General features: G+C 39.0%; 1 protein-coding gene and 1 long non-coding RNA gene across 4 annotated transcripts in view; one reads left to right on the plus strand and one right to left on the minus strand.

The window, feature by feature from the left end:
• LOC133068983 (uncharacterized) overlaps window positions 1–17400 on the minus strand; it is a 56933-nt gene extending 39533 nt beyond the window's left edge. Inside the window, exon 1 of the long non-coding RNA XR_009695741.1 lies at window positions 17237–17400. This is a non-coding gene — a long non-coding RNA (uncharacterized LOC133068983). The remainder of the gene's footprint in view (window positions 1–17236) is intronic.
• CR2 (complement C3d receptor 2) overlaps window positions 17234–22079 on the plus strand; it is a 46379-nt gene continuing 41533 nt past the window's right edge. Inside the window, exon 1 of one of the 3 annotated variants that reach the window (XM_061159980.1) lies at window positions 17234–17399. In XM_061159980.1, coding sequence (XP_061015963.1) covers window positions 17342–17399 — 58 coding nt within the window. In that variant the 5' untranslated portion in view covers window positions 17234–17341. The remainder of the gene's footprint in view (window positions 17400–22079) is intronic. The other 2 variants (XM_061159982.1, XM_061159983.1) reach the window with 2 other exon arrangements.

Below are 22079 nucleotides of genomic sequence, written 5' to 3' on the forward strand. Positions count from 1 at the left end.
GAAGAGCTGACTTTTCAGTTCCAGTCTGAAAGGCAAGAAAAAAATCCAATGACCCAGTCTGAGAGCAGCCAGACAGGAGGAATTCTCCCTTACTCAAGTAATGGTCAGCCTTTCCTTCTATTCAGGCCTTTAACTGATCAGATAAGTCTCACCCACATTAGGCAGGGCAATATACTTTATCAGTCTACTGATATTACATGTTAATCTCAGGGATTCCAGTCCAAGATGGTTACATAGGAGGCTCTTGAACTCCCCTTTTCCCATGGACATGTCCAAATGCCCATCTCCCTATCTTTCTCTGAAAGAGGCCTATTTCCATATGTTAAAAGATGTAACCTGAAAGTCAAGTTTCTATTTCAACACATACCTAGAGGTAGACTGCAATCCTCTCCAGAGACCAGAGACATTTGCAGGCATTATCTTCATGTTCTTTCTCTGGCCCAGCCGCAGGATGCTAGTATCACCAAGGAACGAGCTTGTGTATACATCTGGCATCTTGGCTTTTGCAGCCACCGTTCAGGGATATGAATCCCTTGGATAGCCTGGTTCTTGTGGCCAGCACCATTTGAGCTCAAAGTTCCATGGGACTATAGCTTCTCCTACCCCACCCAACCAGGCTCAGTGCATAGGGAGCAGACAGAAATGCCCACCTCTTAATCTCACCCTAAAAAGAGCCTGTTCGTCTACTTTAAAAGGTGCTGCCCAAGTGCCAGGCTTCCAGTTTAGTAGACATCTAGGGACAGACTATGATCCTTCTGGAGATCAGGGAGGTTAGCAAGTATCATCTCCATGAGCATGCAGACTCTTCCAGGTCACTAGTGTCTACCTGGAATGAGTTTGAACATGTGTCTGGCACTCTGGCTTTTGTGGTTGCCAAGCAGGAGCCCTTTATCATCTGGTTCTGGTTGAAAGTAGGGCTTGTGTTCACATTGCCACCATACTACAGCAAACAAAGAAACAATTTTGAACCAGCTATCTCCCCAGGGCTCAGTACAAAGGGAGCTGAGAGAAATACCCAGATTCCAGGCTTCCCTTGAAAGAGGTTTCCATACATACTGTAACAGCTGCTTCCTCAAGGTCCAGCTTCCAATCAGCACGCTTCTGGGTGCTGATTGAGATCCTTTTGTTTGCGACCCTGACAGCTCTTGACACACTCACATCTACTGGAAGCCTCTGAGAACAAAGAAATGGCTTGGGCGAAAAGTTTTCAGAAATAACCAAGAGCTAGGACTGGGGTAAACAATGAGATTTATCTCCTTCATAAGACCACTCTGTCAAGACTGGAAGACGTACCTGTTTTTTCTAATGCACATGCATCAACAGAGAAAGGGAAAATTAAGCAACAACAATCTGTTATAAACAAAAGAATAAGATACAACTCCAGAAAAAGACCTGAATGGAATGGAAACAAATGATTTATCTGAAAAAGAATTCAACATAACACTCCTAAAGATGCTTACTGAGATCAGAGGAACAATGCATATACAAACTGAGAATCTCAACAAAAATAACATATGAAAGGACAAAATAAAAATCACAGAGCTGAAGAATACAATAACTGAACTAAAAAATTCAACAGAGTGGTTCAACATCAGACTAAATTAAGAAGAAAGGATCAGTGAACTAAAGCAATGGGTAATGAGAAAAAAGAATGGAAAAGAATGAAAAAAAAAAAAAAAGGAACTTATGGAATACCATCAAGTGAATCAATACTCACATCATAGGGGTCCCAGAAAGGAAAAAGTTTAAGAAAAGGACAGAAAGCTTATTCAAACAAATGATAGCTAAAAACTTCCCTAACCTGGGGAAGGAAACAGACCTCCAGGTCCTGGGATCCTAGAGAGCTCCAATTAGATTAATTCAAAGAGACCTAAACCAAAATACATCATAACTGAATCATCAAAAGTTAAAGACTCAAAATCAGAAAGAGAAAAGCAATGCATTATGTATAAGAGAACCCTCATAAGCCCAGCAGCAGATTTTTCAGCAGAAACCTTGCAGGTCAGAAGGCAGTAGCATGATATATTCAGCTGCTGATCAAGAATATTGTGTCCAGCAAAGTTGTCCTTGAAAATTCAAGGAAAAATGAAAAGTTTTCCAGACAAGAAAAAGGGAAAGGAATTTGTAATCATAAGACCAGCATAATAAGAATTGTTAACGGGACTTAACAGTTAAACAGTTAAAAGCGATAAAGGAGCCAATTAGGAACAGAAAAACATATAAAAGTATTAGTCTCACTGGAAAAGATATTAATAAATATATAGTTAATTCAGTTAGAATCAGAATCAATTCAGTCACTCAGTCATGTCAGACACTTTGCAATCCCATGGACTGCAGCAAGCCAGGTTTCCTTGTCCTTCACCAGCTCCTAGAGCTTACTCAAACTCATGTCCATCCAGTTGGTGATGTCATCCAATCATCTCATCCTCTGTCATCCCCTTCTCCTCCTGCCTTCAATCCTTCCCAGTATCAAGGTCTTTTCCAATGAGTCAGTTCTTCGCATCAGGTTCCCAAAGTATTGGAGTTTCAGCTTCAGCATCAATCCTTCCAAAGAATATTCAGGACTGATTTCCTTTAGGCTGGACTGGCTTGATCTCTTTGCTGTCTAAGGGACTCTCAAGAGCTTCTCCAACACTACGGTTCAAAAGCATCAGTTCTTTGGCTCTCAGCTTTCTTTATAGCCCAACTCTTACATCCATATATGAGTACTGGAAAAACCATAGCTTTGACTAGATGGATCTTTGTTGACAAAGTTTATGTCTCAATTTTTCAATAAGCTGTCTAGGTTGGTCATAACTTTTCTTCCAAGGAGCAAGCATCTTTTAATTTCATGGCTGCATTCACCATCTTCAGTGATTTTGGATCCCAAAACAATGAAGACTGTCACTGTTTCCATTGTTTCCCATCTATTTGCCATGAAGTGATGGGACCAGATGCCATGGTCTTAGTAAAATTAAGAATACTCTAATGTGATGTACTGTGCTGTGCTTAGTCATTCAGTCACATATGTCTCTTTGTGACCTCATGGACTATAGCCTGCCTGTCTCCTCTGTCCATGGGAGTTCTCTGTCCACGGGGATTCTCCAGGCAAGAATACAGGAGTGGGCTGCCATGCCCTACTCAGGAGATCTTTCCAACCCAGGATTAAACCTAGGTCTCCCACACTACAGGCAGATTCTTCACTATCTGAGCCACCAAGGAAGTCCAAGAATACTACAGTGGGTAGCCTATCCCTTCTCCAGGGTATCTTCCTGATCCAGGAACTAAACCTGGGTCTCCTGCATTGCAGGCAGATTCTTTACCAGCTGAGTTACGAGGGAAGCCAATGTTGTAATGGTGGTCAATAAATCACTTGTAAATCTAGTATGAAGGTTAGAAGATAAAAGTAGTGAAAGTAACTATAACTACAATAATTTTTTAATGGATATACAAGGTAGAAAATGTGTGAATTGTGATATGAAAAACATAAAATTGTGGGTAGAAGGGTGTAAAAATATAGAGCTTTAGTACATGATCACTCTTAAACTGTTAAAAGCTTAAAGGATAAGGTTATCAGTTCAGTTCAGTCACTCAGTCCTGTCTGACTCTTTGCAATCCCATGGACTGCAGTATGCCAGGCTTCCCTGCCCATTACCAACTCCCAGAGTTTGCTCAAAATTATTTCCATCTAGTCGGTGATGCCATCCAACCATCTCATCCTCTGTTGTTCCCTTCTCCTCCTGCCTTCAATCTTTCCCAGTATCAGGGTCTTTTCCAATGAGTTAGTTCTTTGCATCAGGTGGCCAAGTTATTGGAGCTTCAGCATCAGTCCTTCCAATGAATATTCAGGACTGGTTTCCTATAGGATGGACTTGTTGGATCTCCTTGCAGTCCAAGGGGTTCTCAAGAGTCTTCTCCAACACCACAGTTCAAAAGCATCAATTCTTCAGTGCTCAGCTTTCTTTCTTTCTTTTTTTTTTTTTTAATACTTTTTGATTTTAATTGGAGGCTAATTACTTTACAACAATTTTGGTGGTTTTTGCCATACACTGACATGAATCTGCCATGGGTATACATGTGTCCCCCCATCCTGAAATCCCTCCATATCCCATCCCTCTGTGTTGTCCCAGTGCATTGACTTTGAGTGCCCTGTTTCATGCATTGAACTTGGACTGGTCATCAATTTCACATGTGGTAATATTCATGTTTCAATGCTATTCTTTCAAATCATCCCACCCTCGTCTTCTCCCATAGAGTCCAGACGTCTGTTCTTTACATCTGTCTTTTTTGCTGTTTTGCATATAGGGTCACCATTACCATCTTTCTAAATTCCATACATATGCATTAATATGTTGTATGGGATTTTTTCTTTCTGACTTACTTCAATCTGTATAATAGGCTCCAGTTTCAGCCACCTCATTTATAGTCCAACTCTCACATCCACACAGGACTACTGGAAAAACCATAGTTTTGACAAGATGAACCTCTCTTGGGAAAGGAATATCTGCCTTTAAATATGCTGTTTATAGCTTTTATAAATGAGCTGTTCATATTTTATAATAATATGCTAGTCATAGCTTTTCTTCCAAGGAACAAGCATCTTTTAATTTCATGGCTATAGTCACCATCTTCAGTGATTTTGGAGCCCAAGAAAATAAAGTCTCTCACTGTTTCTATTGTTTACCCATCTATTTGCCATGAAGTGATGGGACCAGATGCCATAATCTTAGTTTTTTGAATGCTGAATTTTAAGCCAGCCTTTTCACTCTCATCTTTCAGTTTCATCAAGAGGCTCTTCACTTCCTCTTCTTTTCTGCCATAAGGGTGGTATCATCTGTGTATCTAAGGTTATTGATATTTCTCCCTGCAATCTTGATTCCAGCTTGTGCTTCATCCAGCATGATGTATTCTTCATATAAGTTGAATAAGCGGGGTGACAATATACAGCCTCGATGTACTCCTTTCTCAAATTGGAAACAGTCTGTTCCATGTCTTGTTCTAACTGTTGCTTTTTGGCCTACATACAGATTTCTCAGGAGACAGGCAAGGTGGTCTGGGATTCCCATCTCTTTAAGAATTTTCCACAGTTTATTGTGATCCACACAGTGAAAGGCTTTGGTGTAATCAGTGAAGAAGAAGTAGATGCTTTTCTGGTATTCTTTTGTTTTTTCTATGATCCAGAGGATGTTGGCAATTTGATCCCTGGTCCCTGTGCCTTTTCTAAATCCAGTTTGAACATTTGAAAGTTCATGGTTCATGTACTGTTGAAGCCTTGCTTGGAGAATTTTGTGCATTACTTTGCTAGTGTGTGAGATGAGTGCAATTGTGCCATAGGTTGAACATTCTTTGACATTGCCTTTCTTTGGGATTGGAATGAAAACTGACCTTTCCAGTCCTGTGGCCACTGCTGAGTTTTCCAAATTTGCTGACGTGTTGAGTACAGCACTTTCATGGCACTATCTTTTAGGATTAGAAATAGCTCAACTGGAATTCCATCACCTCCACTAGCTTTGTTCATCGTGATGCTTCCTAAGACCCACTTGACTTTGCATTCCACGATGAATGGCTCTAGGTGAGTAATCCCACCGTCATGGTTACCTGGTTCATTTAGATCTTTTTTGTATAGTTTTTCTGTGTCTTCTCGCCACCTCTTCTGTTAGGTCCATACCATTTCTGTCCTTTATTGAGCCCATCTTTGCATGAAATGTTCCCTTGGCATCTCTAATTTCCTTGAAGAGATCTTAGTTCCTCCCCCTTGTATTGTTTTCCTCTATTTCTTTGCATTGATCATTGAGGAAGGTTTTCTTATCTGTTTTTGCTTTTCTTTGGAACTCTACATTCACATTGGTATATCTTTCCTTTTCTTTTTTTGCCTTTCACTTCTTTTCTTTTCTTAGCTATTTGTAAGACCTCCTCAGACAACCATTTTGACTTTTTTCATTTCTTTTTCTTGCAGATGGTCTTAATCACTGCCTCCTGTATAATATCATGAACCTCCATCCATAGTTCTTCAGGCACTGTCTATCAGATCCCTTGAATCTCTCTGTCACTTCCACTGTATAATCGTAAGGGATTTGCTTTAGGTCATGCCTGAATGGTCTAGTGGTTTCCCCTACTTTCTTCAATTTAAATCTGAATTTGTCAGCTCCTGGTCTTGTGGATATCATAAGAGAATAATACTACAAACAGTTATTATAGTATTGCCAACAAACTGGACAACCTAGAAGAAGCTGAAAAATTTCTGGAAATATACAGCCTTTAAAAATTGAAACAGAAAGAAACAGATGATGTGAACATGCCAATCACTAATGGTAAAATTGAATTTTTAATTAAAAAAAATTTCCAGCAAATAAAAGTCCAGAATCAGACAGAGTTGCAGGGAAATTCTCTCAAAGATATAAATATCTACACTCCTATTCCAAAAAATTTCAGAGGACTCCTAAGTTCATTCTATGAGGACACTATGATCCTGATACCAAAACCAGACAAAGATACCACAAAAAGAAAATTACAGGCAATATGTTTGATGAATATGGATGCAAAAATCTTAGCAAAATATTAGCAAACCAAATTTAACAATATATAAAAAATGATCATATGCAATGATCAAGTGGAATTTATTTCAGAGATGCAAGGATGCTTCAATATTTGCAAATCAGTCAGTATGATACATCACATTAACAGAAGAAAGAATAAAAATCACATGATCATCTCAATAGATGCGGAAAAAGCATTTGACAAAATTTAACATCTCTTCATGATAAAAAGTCTTATCAAAGCTGATATAGAGGTGTATATCTTGTATAAGTTGGCATATGTTCTAAGAGTAATAAAGGCAATTTATGGCAAACCCACGACTAGCATCATACTCAGTGATGAAATTGAAAGCCTTTCTTCTAAAACCAGAGACAAGAAAAAGATGCCGACTTTTGTTACTTTTTAACATAGTATATGAAGTCCTAGCTATAGTAATCAGACAAGAGAAAATTAAAAGGCATCCAAATTGGAAGGGGAAAAAGTAAAGCTGACACTGTTTGCTTTGCATATGGCATGATACTTTATACAGAATGCTCTAGCATCTCTACCAAAACTACTAGCACTAATAAATTAATTTGGTTAAGATGTAGAAGATAGTGTTTATATATAGAAACTTGTTACTTGTCTATATACTAATAATGAGCTACCAGAAAAAGTAAGGAAATAACCCCATTTACAATTGTGTCAAAAAGAATAAAATACCTAGGAATAAACTCAACCAAGGAGGAGAAAGATTCATACTCTAAGAAATATAAAACATTAATGAAGAAATCTGAAAATGATGCAAAGAGGTGGAAGGATGTTCCATGTTCTTTGATTAAAGAATTTAATATTGTTAAAATGTTCATACTATCAAAGTAATCTAAAGATTGAATGCAATCCCTATCAAAATACCCATGATACTTTTCACAGAATTGAAAAAAAAATCTTTAAAAAGTATATGGAGTCACCCTGAATTGCCAAGTTGAGAAAAAAGAACAAAACTGGAGGTATCAATTCCCTGAATTCAAACTATACTAAAGAGCTACAGTGGTCAAAATTGCACTGTTTTACACTGAAATGGACACATAGGTCAGTGGAACAGAATACAGAGTCTGGAACACAAGGCAAAACATTCAGTATCACAGTAATCCAAGTCTATGCCCCAAATACTAATGCTGAAGAAGCTGAAGTTGAACAATTCTATTAAGACCTACATGACCTTCTAGAACTAACATGAAAGAAAAGGATGTGACTTTCATCATAGGGGACTGAAATGCAAAAGTAGGAAGTCAAGAGATAACCAGAGTAAAAGGCAAATTTGGCCTTGGAGTACAGAATGAAGCATATCAATGTATGACAAAACCCACTGGGAAAAAAAAATAATAATAATAAAAATAAAAAAATAAAAAAAAAAAAAGAAAGTATATGTAGAAATCAGCAAAATAAACAGTGTGTTCATTATACAAAAAAAAAAAAAAAAAAAAAAAAAAACAGAATGAAGCAGGGCAAAGGCTAACAGAGTTTTGCCAAGAGAACAACTGATTATAGCAAACACCCTCTTCCAACGACACGAGACTCTATGCATGGACATCACCAGATGGTCAACACTGAAATCAGATTGATAATATTCTCTGCAGCTAAGATGAACAAACTCTAAACAGTCAGCAAAATCAAGACCAGGGGCTGACTGTGGCTCAGATCATGAACCCCTTATTGCAAAATTCAGACTTAAATTGAAGAAAGTAGGAAAACCCACTAGACCATTCAGGTATGACCTAAATCAAATCCCTTATGATTATACAGTGGAAGTGACAAATAGATTCAAGGGACTAGATCTGATAGACAGAGTGCCTGAAGAACTATGGATGGAGGTTTGTAGCAGTGTACAGGAGACTATGACCAAAACCATTCCCAAGAAAAAGAAATGCAAAAAGCCAAAATGGTTATCTGAGGAGGCCTTACAAATAGCTGAGAAAAGAAAAAAAGTTAAAAGCAAGGGAGAAAAGGAAAGATATACTCATCTGAATGCAGAGTCCCAAAGAATAGCAAGGAGAGATAAGAGAGCTTCTCTAAGTGATTAATACAAAGAAATAGAGGAAAACAATAGAATAGGAAGAACCTAGAGATCTCTTCAAGAAAATTAGAGATACCATGGGAACATTTCATGCAAAGATGGCCACAGTAAAGGACAGAAAGGATATAAACCTAACAGAAGCAGAAGATATTAAGAAGAGGTGGCAAGAATACACAGAAGAACTACACAAAAAAGATCTTAATGACCCAGCTAACCATGATCATGTGATCACTCACCTAGAGCCAGACATCATAGAGTGTGAAGTCAAGTGAGCCTTAGGAAACATCACTATGAGAAAAGCTAGTGGAGGTGATGGAATGCCAGCTGAGCTTTTTCAAATCCCAAAAGATGGTTCTGTGAAAGTGCTGCACTTAATATGCCAGAATATTTGGAAAACTCAGCAGTGGCCACAGGATTGGAAAAGGTCAGTTTTCATTCCAATCCCAAGGAAAGGCAAAGCCAAAGAATGTTCAAACCTACAAACATATAGTCAATTAATCTACAACAAAGAAACAAGAATATACAATGGCGGAAAGACATTCCTTTCAATAAGTATGCTGGGAAAATCAGACAGCCATCTATAAAACAATGAGAGCAGAACATTTCTTGTATCCATATGCAAAATAAACTAAAAATGAATTAAAGACCCAAATGTAACCATAATACTAGAAGAAATCATATGTCAAATACTCTTTGACATGAATAGTAGCAATATTTTTCTTCCATCTGACTCTTAAGGCAAAATAAACAAAAGCAAAAATAAGCAGGTGGGACCAAATTAAAGTTAAAAAACTTCTCAACAGTAAAAGGAACCATCAACAAAATGAGAGGACAGTCAAATAAATGGGATAAAATATTTGCAACTGATATGACTGGTAAGAGTTTAATATCCAAAATATATAAACAGCTTGCACAACACAATATCAAAAAGAAGGAACCCCAAAATGGGCAGATAACCCGAAAAGACATTTTTTCCAAAGAAGATAGACAAATGGCCAACAAGCCCATGATAAGTGGCTCACCGCCAGCAATCATCAGAGAAGTGCACATCAAAACCACAGGGAGAAATCACTTCATACTCATGGATATCATCAAAAAGTCTGCAAATAACAAAAGTTGACAATGATGTGGACAAAAGGGAACCACAGTACATAGTTGAGATTATAAATTAGAGCATCCAGTGTGGAAAATAATACATAGATACCTCAAAATTGTAAAAATAGAATTATCATATGATCCTGCAATTCCCCTGTTGAGTACCTATCTGAAGTAAACAAAAAGACACATGCACTCCAATGTTAATAGCAGCAGTATTTACAAGAGTTATGATGTGGAAATATCCATCAGCAGGTTCAGTTCAGTTCTGTTCAGTCACTCAGTAATGTCCGGCTCTTTGTGACCCAATGAACTACAGCACACCAGGCCTCCCTGTCCATCACCAACTGCTGGAGTTTACCCAAACTCATGTCCATTGAGTTGGTGATGCCATCCAACCATCTCATCCTCTGTCGTCCCCTTCTCCTCCCACCCTCAATCTTTCCCAGAATCAGAGTCTTTTCAAGTGAGTCAGCTCTTTGCATTAGGTGGCCAAAGTATTGGAGTTTCGGTTTTAGCATCAGTCCTGGGTGCCATTTCAAACTTTTAATGCTGTACATTTCTACCTCTATGCTTCTCTAGTTCCATCCCAGCAGTTTTTGTGTACTGTGTTTTTTTTTTTTTTTTCTATTTCTTTTTTTTTCCGTTTATTTTTATTAGTTGGAGGCTAATTACTTTACAATATTGTAGTGGTTTTTGTCATACATTGACATGAATCAGTCATGGATTTACATGTATTCCCCATCCCGATCCCCCTTCCCACCTCCCTCTCTACCTGATCCCTCTGGGTCTTCCCAGTGCACCAGGCCCGAGCGCTTGTCTCATGCATCCAACCTGGGCTGGTGATCTGTTTCACCCTAGATAATATACATGTTTCGATGCTGTTCTCTCGAAACATCCCACCCTCGCCTTCTCCCACAGAGTCCAAAAGTCTGTTCTGTACATCTGTACAGAAGAACAGACAAAAGTCTGTTCTGTACATCTGTACAGAAGAACAGACAAAAGTCTGTTCTGTACATCTCTTTTTCTGTTTTGCATATGGGGTTATCATTACCATCTTTCTAAATTCCATATATATGTGTTAGTATGCTGTATTGGTTGTACTGTGTTTTTAATATCATTCAGTTTCAAAAAATTTTAATTCCTCTTGGGATTTTTTTCTTAAGGAGATGGGTTATTTAGAAGTATCTTTTATAAGTATTTAAACATTTTGGGATTTTCAAAGTATCTAATGTTTATTGATTTCCAATTTAATTTCACTATGACCAGAGAATATATTTCATAAAGGATCAAATATTTGACTTTTTTGAGACCTACTTTGTGGAACACCATGTGGTTTACCTTGGCAAGTGATACATGTGTGCTGGAAAAAAAAAAGATTCATTGCAGTCAGGTATTTTAGCAGTTGTTTGGTGTTGTGTTCTTTGTTTTTGCCTCTTTAAATTTTGTGATTTTTCATTAAATGTATGTACATTTAGGATGTTTGTTTTCCTGGTGATTGTTTCTTTTAATGTTATATGCTGTCCCTCTTATGCTTTTGTAAAATTCCTTGGCTTGAAATCTTTGTCTGATATTAGCTTAGACATGCCAGTTTTCTTGTGCTTACTGTTTGCATGTTATAACTTTTCAATCATTTACTTTTAACCTGTCTTTATCTTTATGATGCATTTTTTGTAGAAAGCATATGGATTTCCAATCAACTGATTTTCTATGAATAAACAGATGAATGGACAAAGAAGATATGGCATACACACACACACACATGTATACATGAAATATTATTCAATCATAAAAAGAATGAAATTCTTCCATTTGCAGCAATGTGGCTAGACCTAGAGGGTGAAGGAAGTCAGACAGAGAAACACAATTGTTCAATGTTATCATTTATATGTGGGATCTAAAACATGAAACAAATGTATGCAACAGAAATAAAAACAAACTCATACAGAAAAAACTAATGGTTACCAGTGGGAAGAAGGTAAGGTAATGGTCAAAATAGGGGTATAGGATTAAGAGACACAAACTATCATGTACAAAAATAAATAACCTACAAGGATATGTTATGCAGCACAGGAAAATGTAGCCATTATTTTGTAATAAGCTTAAATGGAATATAATCTATAAAAATATTGAATAGTTATGCCATATATCTGAAACTGATACAATATTGTAAATCAACTATACTTCAATAAAAATAAAATAGAATGAAATAATATGAAAAATACCTACCAAAGACATCAGTTCAGTTTAGTCACTCATTCCTGTCTGACTCTTTGTGACCCCATGGACTGCAACAAGCCAGGCCTCCCTGTCAATCACCAACTCCCGGAGCTTGCTTAAACTCATATTCATCCAGTCAGTGATGCCATCCAACCATCTCATCCTGTGTTGTCCCCTTCTCCTCCTGCCCTCAATCTTTCCCAGCATCAGGGTCTTTTGCAGAGTCAGTCCTTTTCATCAGGTGGGCAAAGTATTGGAGTTTTAGCCTCAGCATCAATCCTTCTGATGAATATTCAGGACTAATTTCCTTTAGGATGGACAGGTTGGATCTCCTTGTAGTCCAAGGGACTCTCAAGAGTCTTTTCCAACACCATAGTTCAAAAGCATAGATTCTTCAGCACTCAGCTTTCTTTATAGCCCAACTCTCACATCCATACATGACTACTAGAAAAAACCCTAATCTGACCCCACAAGAGACTGACCCAGACTTGCCTGTGAGTGTCCAGGAGTCTCTGGCAGAGGCATGGGTCGGCGGTGGCCTGCTATGGGGTCAGGGACAGTGAGTGGAGCAGTGCATGCACGGGACCTTTTGAAGGAGCTTGCCATTTTCTTCATTACCTCCCCCATAGTTTAATCTCAGGTCAAACAACAGGGAGTGAACACAGCCCTGCTCATCAACAGAAAATTGGATTAAAGATTTACTAAGCATGGCTCCACCCATCAGAATAAGACCCAGTTTCCCCCACAGTCAGTCTCCCCCATCAGGAATCTTCCATAAGCCTCTATCCTTATCCCTCAGAGGGCAGACAGAATGAAAACCACAATCACAGAAAGGTAATCGAACTGATCACATGGACCACAGCCTTATCTAACTCAATGAAACTATGAGCCATGCCATGTAGGGCTACCCAAGATGGACAGGTCATGGTGGAGAGTTCTGACAAAACATGGTCCACTGGAGAAGGCAACGACAAAAGACATACATAAATGGAAAGATAGCCTATGCTCATGAATTGAAAGACTTCATATTGTTACAATACCCATATTATCCCAAATGATTCACAGATTCAACGCAATCCCAATTAAAATTTCAATGGTAGTTTCAACATAAACAGAAAAAAAAAATTCCTAAAATTTGTGTGAAGCCACAAGATAATCTAATAGCCAAAGTGGTCTTGGGAAAGAAAAACAAAACTGGAGGCATCACACTTCCTAATTTCAAACCATAAAGAAAAAAAAAAAAAAACTCAGCTTTTATTTCTATGTGGGGAAAATCCCAATGGTTCCCCACTGTGTATTTCTTCCCTGTGTGTCTCCTTTACCTTTAGTAGAACACTCCTTCTTAGACATCTGGGGACCAAATGCATGGAGGACCTTACCCACACCACGCAATTCTCTGCAACATCACCTGAGTGTCCTACACTACAATTATAACACTCTATACCCAGACATTGCATCACAACCCACAGATTAAGGGCTCAGCCTTACAAGACTACTCTCATCCCAACTCAGTTGCCATTCAGAAACCCAGTTTATGTCCTGTGGCCATGACCAATTGGCTATAGATTGGAGGTTACAAAAACTTCCTCTTTGAGTCTGATCCATTTGCTAGAGCAGCTCACAAAACTCAGGGCCATACTGACTCACATTTATCAGTTTATTAAAGGATATAATAAAGGATGAACTTCCCAGGTGGCTCAGTGGTAAAGAATCTGCCTGCCATTGAAGGAGATGCTAAGAAAAGCATGCTCAATCCCTGGGTTGGGAAGATCCCCTGGAGAAGGAAATGGCAACCCACTCCACTAGCTCTAGCCTGGAAAATTCCATGGACAGAGGAGCCTCGTGGGCTACAGCCTGTGGGATCACAAAGAGTCAGACATGACTGAGTACACACTCACCTCACCACCATAACAAAGGTTACAGATGAACAACCAGATGAAGATATACCTCGGGCAAGCTCTAGGAGGGATCCAAGTGTAGGAACTTCTGTCCAAATGGACTGGGGGTATGTCACCCTCCTGATGTGAATGTCGTCATCAGCCAGGGAGCTCTCTGTGGCTGCACCATTGGGATTTTATGGAGATTTCCTCATGTAGGGGTGGTCAGTTATTAATGCCTTGTCTGGCCTCTCCCCTCTCTGGAGGATGGGAAAGGGAGGGGGCAAAACCTGCAAGCTTCTAATGATGGCTTGATCTTTCTAGTGACAAGTCTCCATCCAGAAGCCCTGCAAGGGTCACCTCAAAAGGACAAAAGATGTTCCTAGTGCTCCTATCATGAAAATTTACTAGGGTTTTATGAGCTGTGTCAGGGTAGAATCAAAGACAAATATTAGAACAAGAGATCCTCCTAGTAAACACCTAGAAAATATCAAGGATTTTAGGAGCTTTGTGTCAGGAACAAGGAGCAGACACCAACACATATATTTTATATTATCTCATGTAAACTATATCACAAAACTATAAAAATCAAGAGTATGGTATTTGCATAAAAACAGATACACAGATTAATGGAAAAGAATAGAGCACTCAAAAATAAACCCATATATATAAGATTAATTATTTTACAACAAAGGAGCCAAGAATAAACAATGAATAGAGGATGGTCTCTTCAGTAAATGGTGCTAGTAAAACTCTACAGCCATATGCAAAAGAAAGAAACTGAACCATCTCACACCATACACAAAAATCAACTCAAAATGCATTGAAGAGTTGAATGTAAGACCTGAAACATTAAATACCTAGAAGAACACGAGGGGGTAAGCTCCTTAACATTGGTCTTGACAATTTTTTCTTTGATTTGACACTCAAAGTAAAGACAACATATGCAAAAAATAAACTATTGCTACATCAAACTAAAAAGCTTCTGTGTATCACACATAAAAAGATGCTCAGCATGATCAATCATCAAGGAAATGCAAACCAAAACCAAAATGAGGTATCACTTCACACCTGTTAGAATGGCTAGCATGATAAGGGATAACAAGAGTTGGATAGGATGTGTATAAAAAGGACTCATATAAATTGATGCAGCTACTATGGAAAAAGAGTAGTTCCTCAAAAAAATAAAATACAGAACTGCTATATTATCCAGCAGTTCCACTTCTGTGTATACATCAGAAGGGGAAAATAAAAATGTGCCATATATATATATATATATATATATATATATATATATTCAACCATAAAAAGAATGAATCTTTCCATTTTTTATAATATGAATGAACTTCGAAAGCATTATACTAGGTGAAACAAGTCAAACAGGGGACGACAAATACTGTATGATCTTATTTACATGTGAAATCTAAAAAGAACGAGCTCATAATTGCAGAACAGATTGGTGGTTGCCAGAGAAGGGGGCAGGTGGGAAGTGGGGAAAATGAGTGAAGGTGGTCAGAAGACACAACCTTCCAGTTATAAGATAAATAAGTTCTGGGTATATAATGCACAGCAGGATGACTATAGCCAACAATACTGTATTGCATATTTGAAAGTTGCTGAGAGAATAGATCTTATAAATTATTACAAGAAAACTTTGCAACTATCTGAGGTGATGGATGTTGACTAAACTTACCATTCTAATCATTTTTCAGTATGTATATATATTAAATCATTATGATGTACACCTTAAAGTAATACAATAATATATATCAACAAAACTGGAAATAATTAAAATAAATATATGTTACCGAAAAAGTTAATATCATCTGAAAACACCCATACAGAAACTCTCAGAATAATTTTTGACCATATATCTGTGCATCTCACAGCCCAGTCAAGCTGACCCATAAAATTAACCATCACAAGTATCCAACAGGACACTATGGAAATAATATAGTATGAGTTCTGAGACTAAATTTTAAATGACATTGTGACTTCTGCTTTTTTCTCTTGTTCTGTAAGAAGACAGTTGGCATATCACAAGGACACTCAAATAGTCCTAGGGCGCGGTCCTCCTAGTAAGGATATCTGGCCTCCAAACTACAGCCATGTGAATGAGTCATCTTAGACTTAGATCCTCCAGCCTCAGTCCAGCTTTCAGATGACTGCAGTTCTGGCCAATGTCTGGACTGCAACCTCGTCAAAGCTCCCAAGCCAGGACCACTTTGCTTATGTGCTCTCAAATTCCTGACACACAGCAGTTGTGTGAGACACTGTGCGTTTATTCTTGCTTTAAATTAATAAGTTAAGGGTAACTTGCTACTTGCAGTAGGCAACTAATTTAAAAGTCACTAAACAAAAATAATTGCTGTGTACTTTCAAAAATTTCAAGGTCAGGAAAACAAAAAGACTGACGAACTTTATCAGAATAAATGAGAAAAAAAAAAATCAAATGCAATGCATGATCCTAGAATGACTCAGCGCCAGAAAAAAAAGTGGGTGTGTGTTCATTTGTGCATGAGTTGGCACTTGCTTTTCCCCACTTTTTTTTGCCATAATAACGAATATTAGATGATTGGAGAAATCTGTACTGTCTGTCCCTTAGGTAATACATTAATTTCCTGTTTTTGCTCATTGTACGAAATTATGTAAGACTATATTCTCACTTTTAGGAAATACATATTGAAGTATTTAGAAGAGGGGCATCATGCCTGTAACTTATCTCAAAGAGTTCCAAAGTAAAAAAAATTATATAATTGTAATCATATACACTTATAAACCTATATGTGTATATATCTAAATCTCTATATAACTATATCATAGTTATTTATCTAGAAAGAGGGAGAGTCGGAGAATGAAGAAGAAAATATAGTAAAATGTTAACATTTGGAGAATCGGGGTGATGGATGCGTGGGGATCCTTTGTATTATTTTTGCAACTTTTCTGTATCAGTTATTGCAAAATAAAAAGAAAAGGACATCAGAGGTGGTTGCTATTCCTTAGTTTCCTTTGTAAGTAAACGGTTTTCAAAAGGAAGGTTGGAAACATGAATAACTCTTGAAATGAATTTAGCGAATCCAACCCAGAATTTTCAAGAGAGAGAAAGTGGGGGAAGGGGAAAGGGGAAGAGGGAGAGGAGGGGAAGGGAGGGGAAAGGAGGGGAGCGGAGGGAGGAAGGGTTGGACGCGGGAGGAGAGGAGATGATAGAATAGGACAGGACAGGAGAGCGCCGTAGGTTGGTCAGGGTAGTGCTATTTTGCTTCAGATCCCCAGCGGCAAAAGTAGATGCCCTGGGCTGCGCGGTCCGAAAAGTTGGAAAGCGACTGCAAGGAAGACTGGAATCTGAGCCAAACAGTGAATCAGAGTTTCTCCGCCCGCCGGCCCCGGCCCCTCACTGCGCGGCCCCGCCCCCAGCGGCCGGCAGGTGTGCGCCCGGCCTGCACGTGGTGCCAGATGCTACTTAAGGGCCCACCTTCCCCTGCCTGCAGCTGCCAGCTTCTCTAGCCGCGTCTTCCCGGAGCTGCCGGAGGCTCGCGGGTCTCAGAACGCATCCCGTCGCTAGGGCTGCAGCCGCGGCATGGGCGCCGCGGGCCCCATCTGGGTTTTCTTGACTCTCCTCGCGCCGGGGGTCCTCGGTGAGCTGGGAATGGGATCACGGAGGTAGGGACGCGTCTGGGGCCGGGATGGCCTCTGTGCCACGATGCAAAGGAAGCAGTCAAAAGTGAGAAGGTGGGACGACCTTGCCTGCTTCTCGCTCGCTTTGGGGCACCTCTCTTGGTCCTGAAGGTCTTCGCTCGCTGCTCCCGTGCTGGGGCCACCAGCATCGCAGGCTGCTTGACGGAATGGCACTATGTGATCTGTCCACTGGGTCCTGTGGCGTGACGTGCCCGCTCCGTGCCGCCAGGTCTCAGCATGTGCTCAGCGCTCTGGGTCCCGCAGGGCTGCGAGCGCTAATGCCCAGACGCTTATCCGAAACCTGCTCGTGCTGAGCGCAGTTGCATGCTCCGCTAGGCGCGGGAGTTTCTGCACGCATTGAACAGCCCTCCTGCCTAGTAAAAACAGCTCAGCCTCCCGCTGCCCTCCCAGAAAAAGAATAATGTCTGATCCCCAGGCGTGATTCTCATATATTTTTAAAATTTTGATGTGATATTGGTAGAGAGATCCTAAATGATAAACATCTGGAGCTACTTACAAAAGCTGATATGTGAATAAAAACTGCAATTCTTTGTGCTATTTATTGGCAAGGGCACCAGAAAGTGTCATTCAACGTTTATTATAATTTTCTTCCTCCAGACTGGCTTAATTTTAAATTGTAATTTAAGATCGGAGTCTCTTGGTTATACGCTAGGTATAACCGTCTAATAATTTTCAGAGGAGAGTGGATAAGAAATTTACTGCATACAGACCTCAATACCTACGTGACCTCTAGCAAGTCATTTAGTTCCCAAGCCTCAGTTTCTTGATCTTTAAAAGGAAGCTAGTGATAAGCAGCCCTGCCCTTACTGGACTGCCCTGAATATCAGATGAAATTAGGCAAATGAAAGTTGGATGTTCGATGTTATTACTAAATGCCAGTAATAAGATGACTATCTGGATCTGTTTTGATAGAGTCGGCATTTAAGCTTGACCACTGCAACTTGCCATTGCATAATTTGGTTCTATTACAGTTTACTCTGTCAGCTTCCTGATGTTCAATTTTTTCCTGACCCTTAATTAGACATTTCCCCAAACCATTATCTTCATCCCTTCTCTTGCCTACCTATTAACACTCTTTGAACAAATGTACTTTGACAACTTTCTCTAACACATCTGTGCGGCATTGCTCCTGACCAGACTTCTTGCCAGCGTTCCATTCATTTTTCTAAATTTCAGAGAGGATGTTATCAACTGAAAATCAACTTCTTAGCAAGCCTGTCAATTCATTGTTCCCCCAAGGATGCCAGAGCATCTCCTTGCAGTACCAGAGCAGGAGTATCCTCTCAGTCACTTAACTCCAGACACACGAAAGAGCAGGGCTACTGACCTGTCAGCTGTCATAACTAGTGTGCTTCTGCTGTTTGTCTTCTCATTCTCATACCAATATTTCAACCATTCTCATCATGATTACCTTCGTAACAACCTCCTCTCTTACAGGTTATTCTGATGCCTGTCTAACCTTTCCAATCATGAAAACTAAAATTAAAATATCTTTTCCAGTATTTCACTCCCTTGCTTAAAAATCTGAAAGGGCTTCCTACTGACTGTGGAATTAAAGTTAAGTCTGACGCCTTCAGTCTTTCAAGCCTTTGGATCTCACTTAAGCATACCCCTTCTGATTCCCCACCGCTTCCTGGTCATCTTGCCTATCTGTCACCCCATGATCTCTTGCTCACGCTCTGCCCATGCCCTCCTCCTGACTTTTGCTCCCACTATGTACCATCCCTTGTCCATCCCTTGGCTCTTGGCCAGTTCCTGCCTCTGAGCTTGCTTAAGAAACTCTTGACATTCCTTTTACAAAAAGTGTGCATACATGTATTTTTCCAGTTTTATTGAAAAATAATTGATAAACATCACTAAGTTTAAGGTGTACAGCATGATGGCTTGATTTGCACATACTGTAGAATGATTACCATAGTAAGTTTAGTCAACATCCATTTAGTTAACACAAGATGAAAAGAAAAGAAAAAAATTTCTCCTTGTGGTGAGAACTTAGGACATATTCTATTAACAATTTTCCCGCACATCATAAAATCATGTTAATTACAGTTATCATGTTGTATATTACATTGCTATACTTATTTTTCATATAACTGGAAATTTAAAACTTTTGATCACCTTCCTCCAATTCTCCTCCCATGCTCTGTCTTCAGTAACCATAAATCAGATTTCTTTTTTCTATGAGTTTGGTATTTTTGTTTTTAGATTCCACATACAAGTGAAATCATACATTATTTGTATGTCTCTGACTTATTCACTCAGTATAATGCCTTCAAATATCATCCATGTTGTTGCAAATGGTAGGATTTCCTTGCTTTTTCATGGCTGAATAATATTCCATTGTATATATTCATCCACAACTTCTTCGTTCATTCATCTGTTGATGGACAACTAGGTTATTTCCATGTGTTGGCTATGCTTACATGTGTAAATAATGCCACTATGAACATGGGGGCATAGATATCTTTTCAAGTTAGTGTTTTCATTTTCTTTGTATATATCCCTAGAAATGCAATTGTTGAATCATATGATAGTTCTATTGTTAATTTTTTGAGGAATTATGGTACCTTTTAATAATACAGTCTTCTGGGTCCTATATTACCTTCCAGAGAAATGTTTGGGAGTTGGTCTAGGAATTCAAGATTTAACAAGCATTCTGGAAAATTCCGAAGCGTTTTAAAGATCAAATTTCCTTCTCAGAGTGGTTTTGTTTTTCTCCTTTTGTCTATTTGCATAAACCAATTCAAATTTCCTACACTCTTAAATTTCACTCTTACCTTGACTGACAGCCTCACCTCATCCAATACTAAGGAAACAAAATCATTAAGAGAAATTCCCCCATTTTCCAATCATTTACCTCTGTCTGAAATCAGATCCTTTTCTCTCCTCTGCTTAAAACCTGCCAAGGGTTTCCCATCACATTGAGACAAAATCTGTGCTCCTTAAACTCAATGCCAAGCCTCTGCCTCTCTCTGAAATTCTCTGTATTCCTCACTCACCACGTCTGTTCCAACCACGCTGACCTTCTTTCTGTTCCTTAATTGGAGTCACACTTGTTTAGCTATTGCACTAGGTGTTCCCCTGTTAAATACTTGTCTACAGGTCACCCCTTACCTGTGTCCTCAACATTCAGGTCTCAGACCCACAGTTATTCTTCTCTGACTCTCTGACCCTTACCTGAAGTAGTTCTTGCCCCAGGTCACTCTATCACATAACCATGTTCTTTTTTCCACAGAGCACCTATCATCATATAAAACCTTCTAATTTATTTACTTCTTTGTTCCCTTACCAGACCATGAGAGCAAGGCCTTTATCTGTCTTATTGCCTGATGAATCCCCAGCATTTGCACATATCTAGGAGTTCAGTAAGAAAGTTCTATTTTCTTTTATAACAATGGAAGAAGTATCTTTCCTCCTGAAAAGTCAGCTCCTCTTTCTGTATTCATGATCACAATCCATCCTCTCTTTCCTCTGCAGATATCCCCTGTCTTGTATCATCCATTTGTATCTCTCCCATGGGTGATCCCCACCAGCAGTTAAATATGCCCCAGGGCATCCTTTCTTTGGTTGCAGGAAGAGGCTTCTCATGACCCAGTGGCATTCCACTTTTTTGTCCTTTTTCTCATCTTTCTCAGCAAAAATTCTCATTGACTTCTTTCTCACATTTATCATTCTCATTAATCCTCTCCAGACAGGCTTCTTTCCACACTATTATCCTGAAGCTCTTCTCATCAGGGTCAGTACTGACCTTCCGCTAACAAATCCAATGGTAATTTTTCTATCTTTACCTTTCTCAGTCTTTCAGCTAAAGCTGACTGATTTCTGCCTCCTGAAACAGTTTTCATTATCATCTTCCAAAGCAAGACACTTTAACCTATTTTTTCCTATTTTTACCTATTTTCTCTGGTTACCTTTAGTCTCTTTTGCCCTATCTCTAATATTTTTAGAGGGTCTTAGGGTTCAGTCCTGGGCCTCTTCTGTTTTCCTCCATACTTTCTTCCTAAGAGAACTATCCAGTCTCATGACTTTAAATACTGTTTATATGTTGATGACTCATATGTATTATCTGTAGCCCCGAGTTCTCTCCTGAGAGGCAAATTTGTGCATACAATTGCATTTGCATCTTAATGTCCACTGAGTATGTTAAATACACCAACTCTAAAGTGGAACCAATTCTGTACATTCCCCACAACACACACATGTGCGCACACACACACACACACACACACACACACACACACACACAGGTCCATTCCAATCTCAATACATTGTATTACCATCAACCAAGTAGCTCAAATCAAAAGCTTAAAAGCCATTTATTAGGTTTTTCCTGGTGGTCCAGTAGTTAAAACTCTGTGTTCCCAATGCAGAGGGCTTTTGTTTGATCCCTGGTCAGGGAACTAGATCCCACATGCATCAAATAAGTCCCAATGTAGTCAAATAAATGAATAAATAAATAAATTTTGTTTAAAAAAGCCTGGAGCCATTACTGAATACTCCCATTCCCTTAGCCCCACATCTAGTACAATAGAGTCCTACCAATTTTATTTTTATAATATATTCCTAGTTTATCTGTTTCTCACTGTCTCCTTGTATCCAAGCTTTGTTTTATTTGGTCT

This window comes from Dama dama, chromosome 14 (assembly GCF_033118175.1).
Source record: "Dama dama isolate Ldn47 chromosome 14, ASM3311817v1, whole genome shotgun sequence".
In the NCBI taxonomy this organism is placed as follows: Eukaryota; Metazoa; Chordata; class Mammalia; order Artiodactyla; family Cervidae; genus Dama; species Dama dama.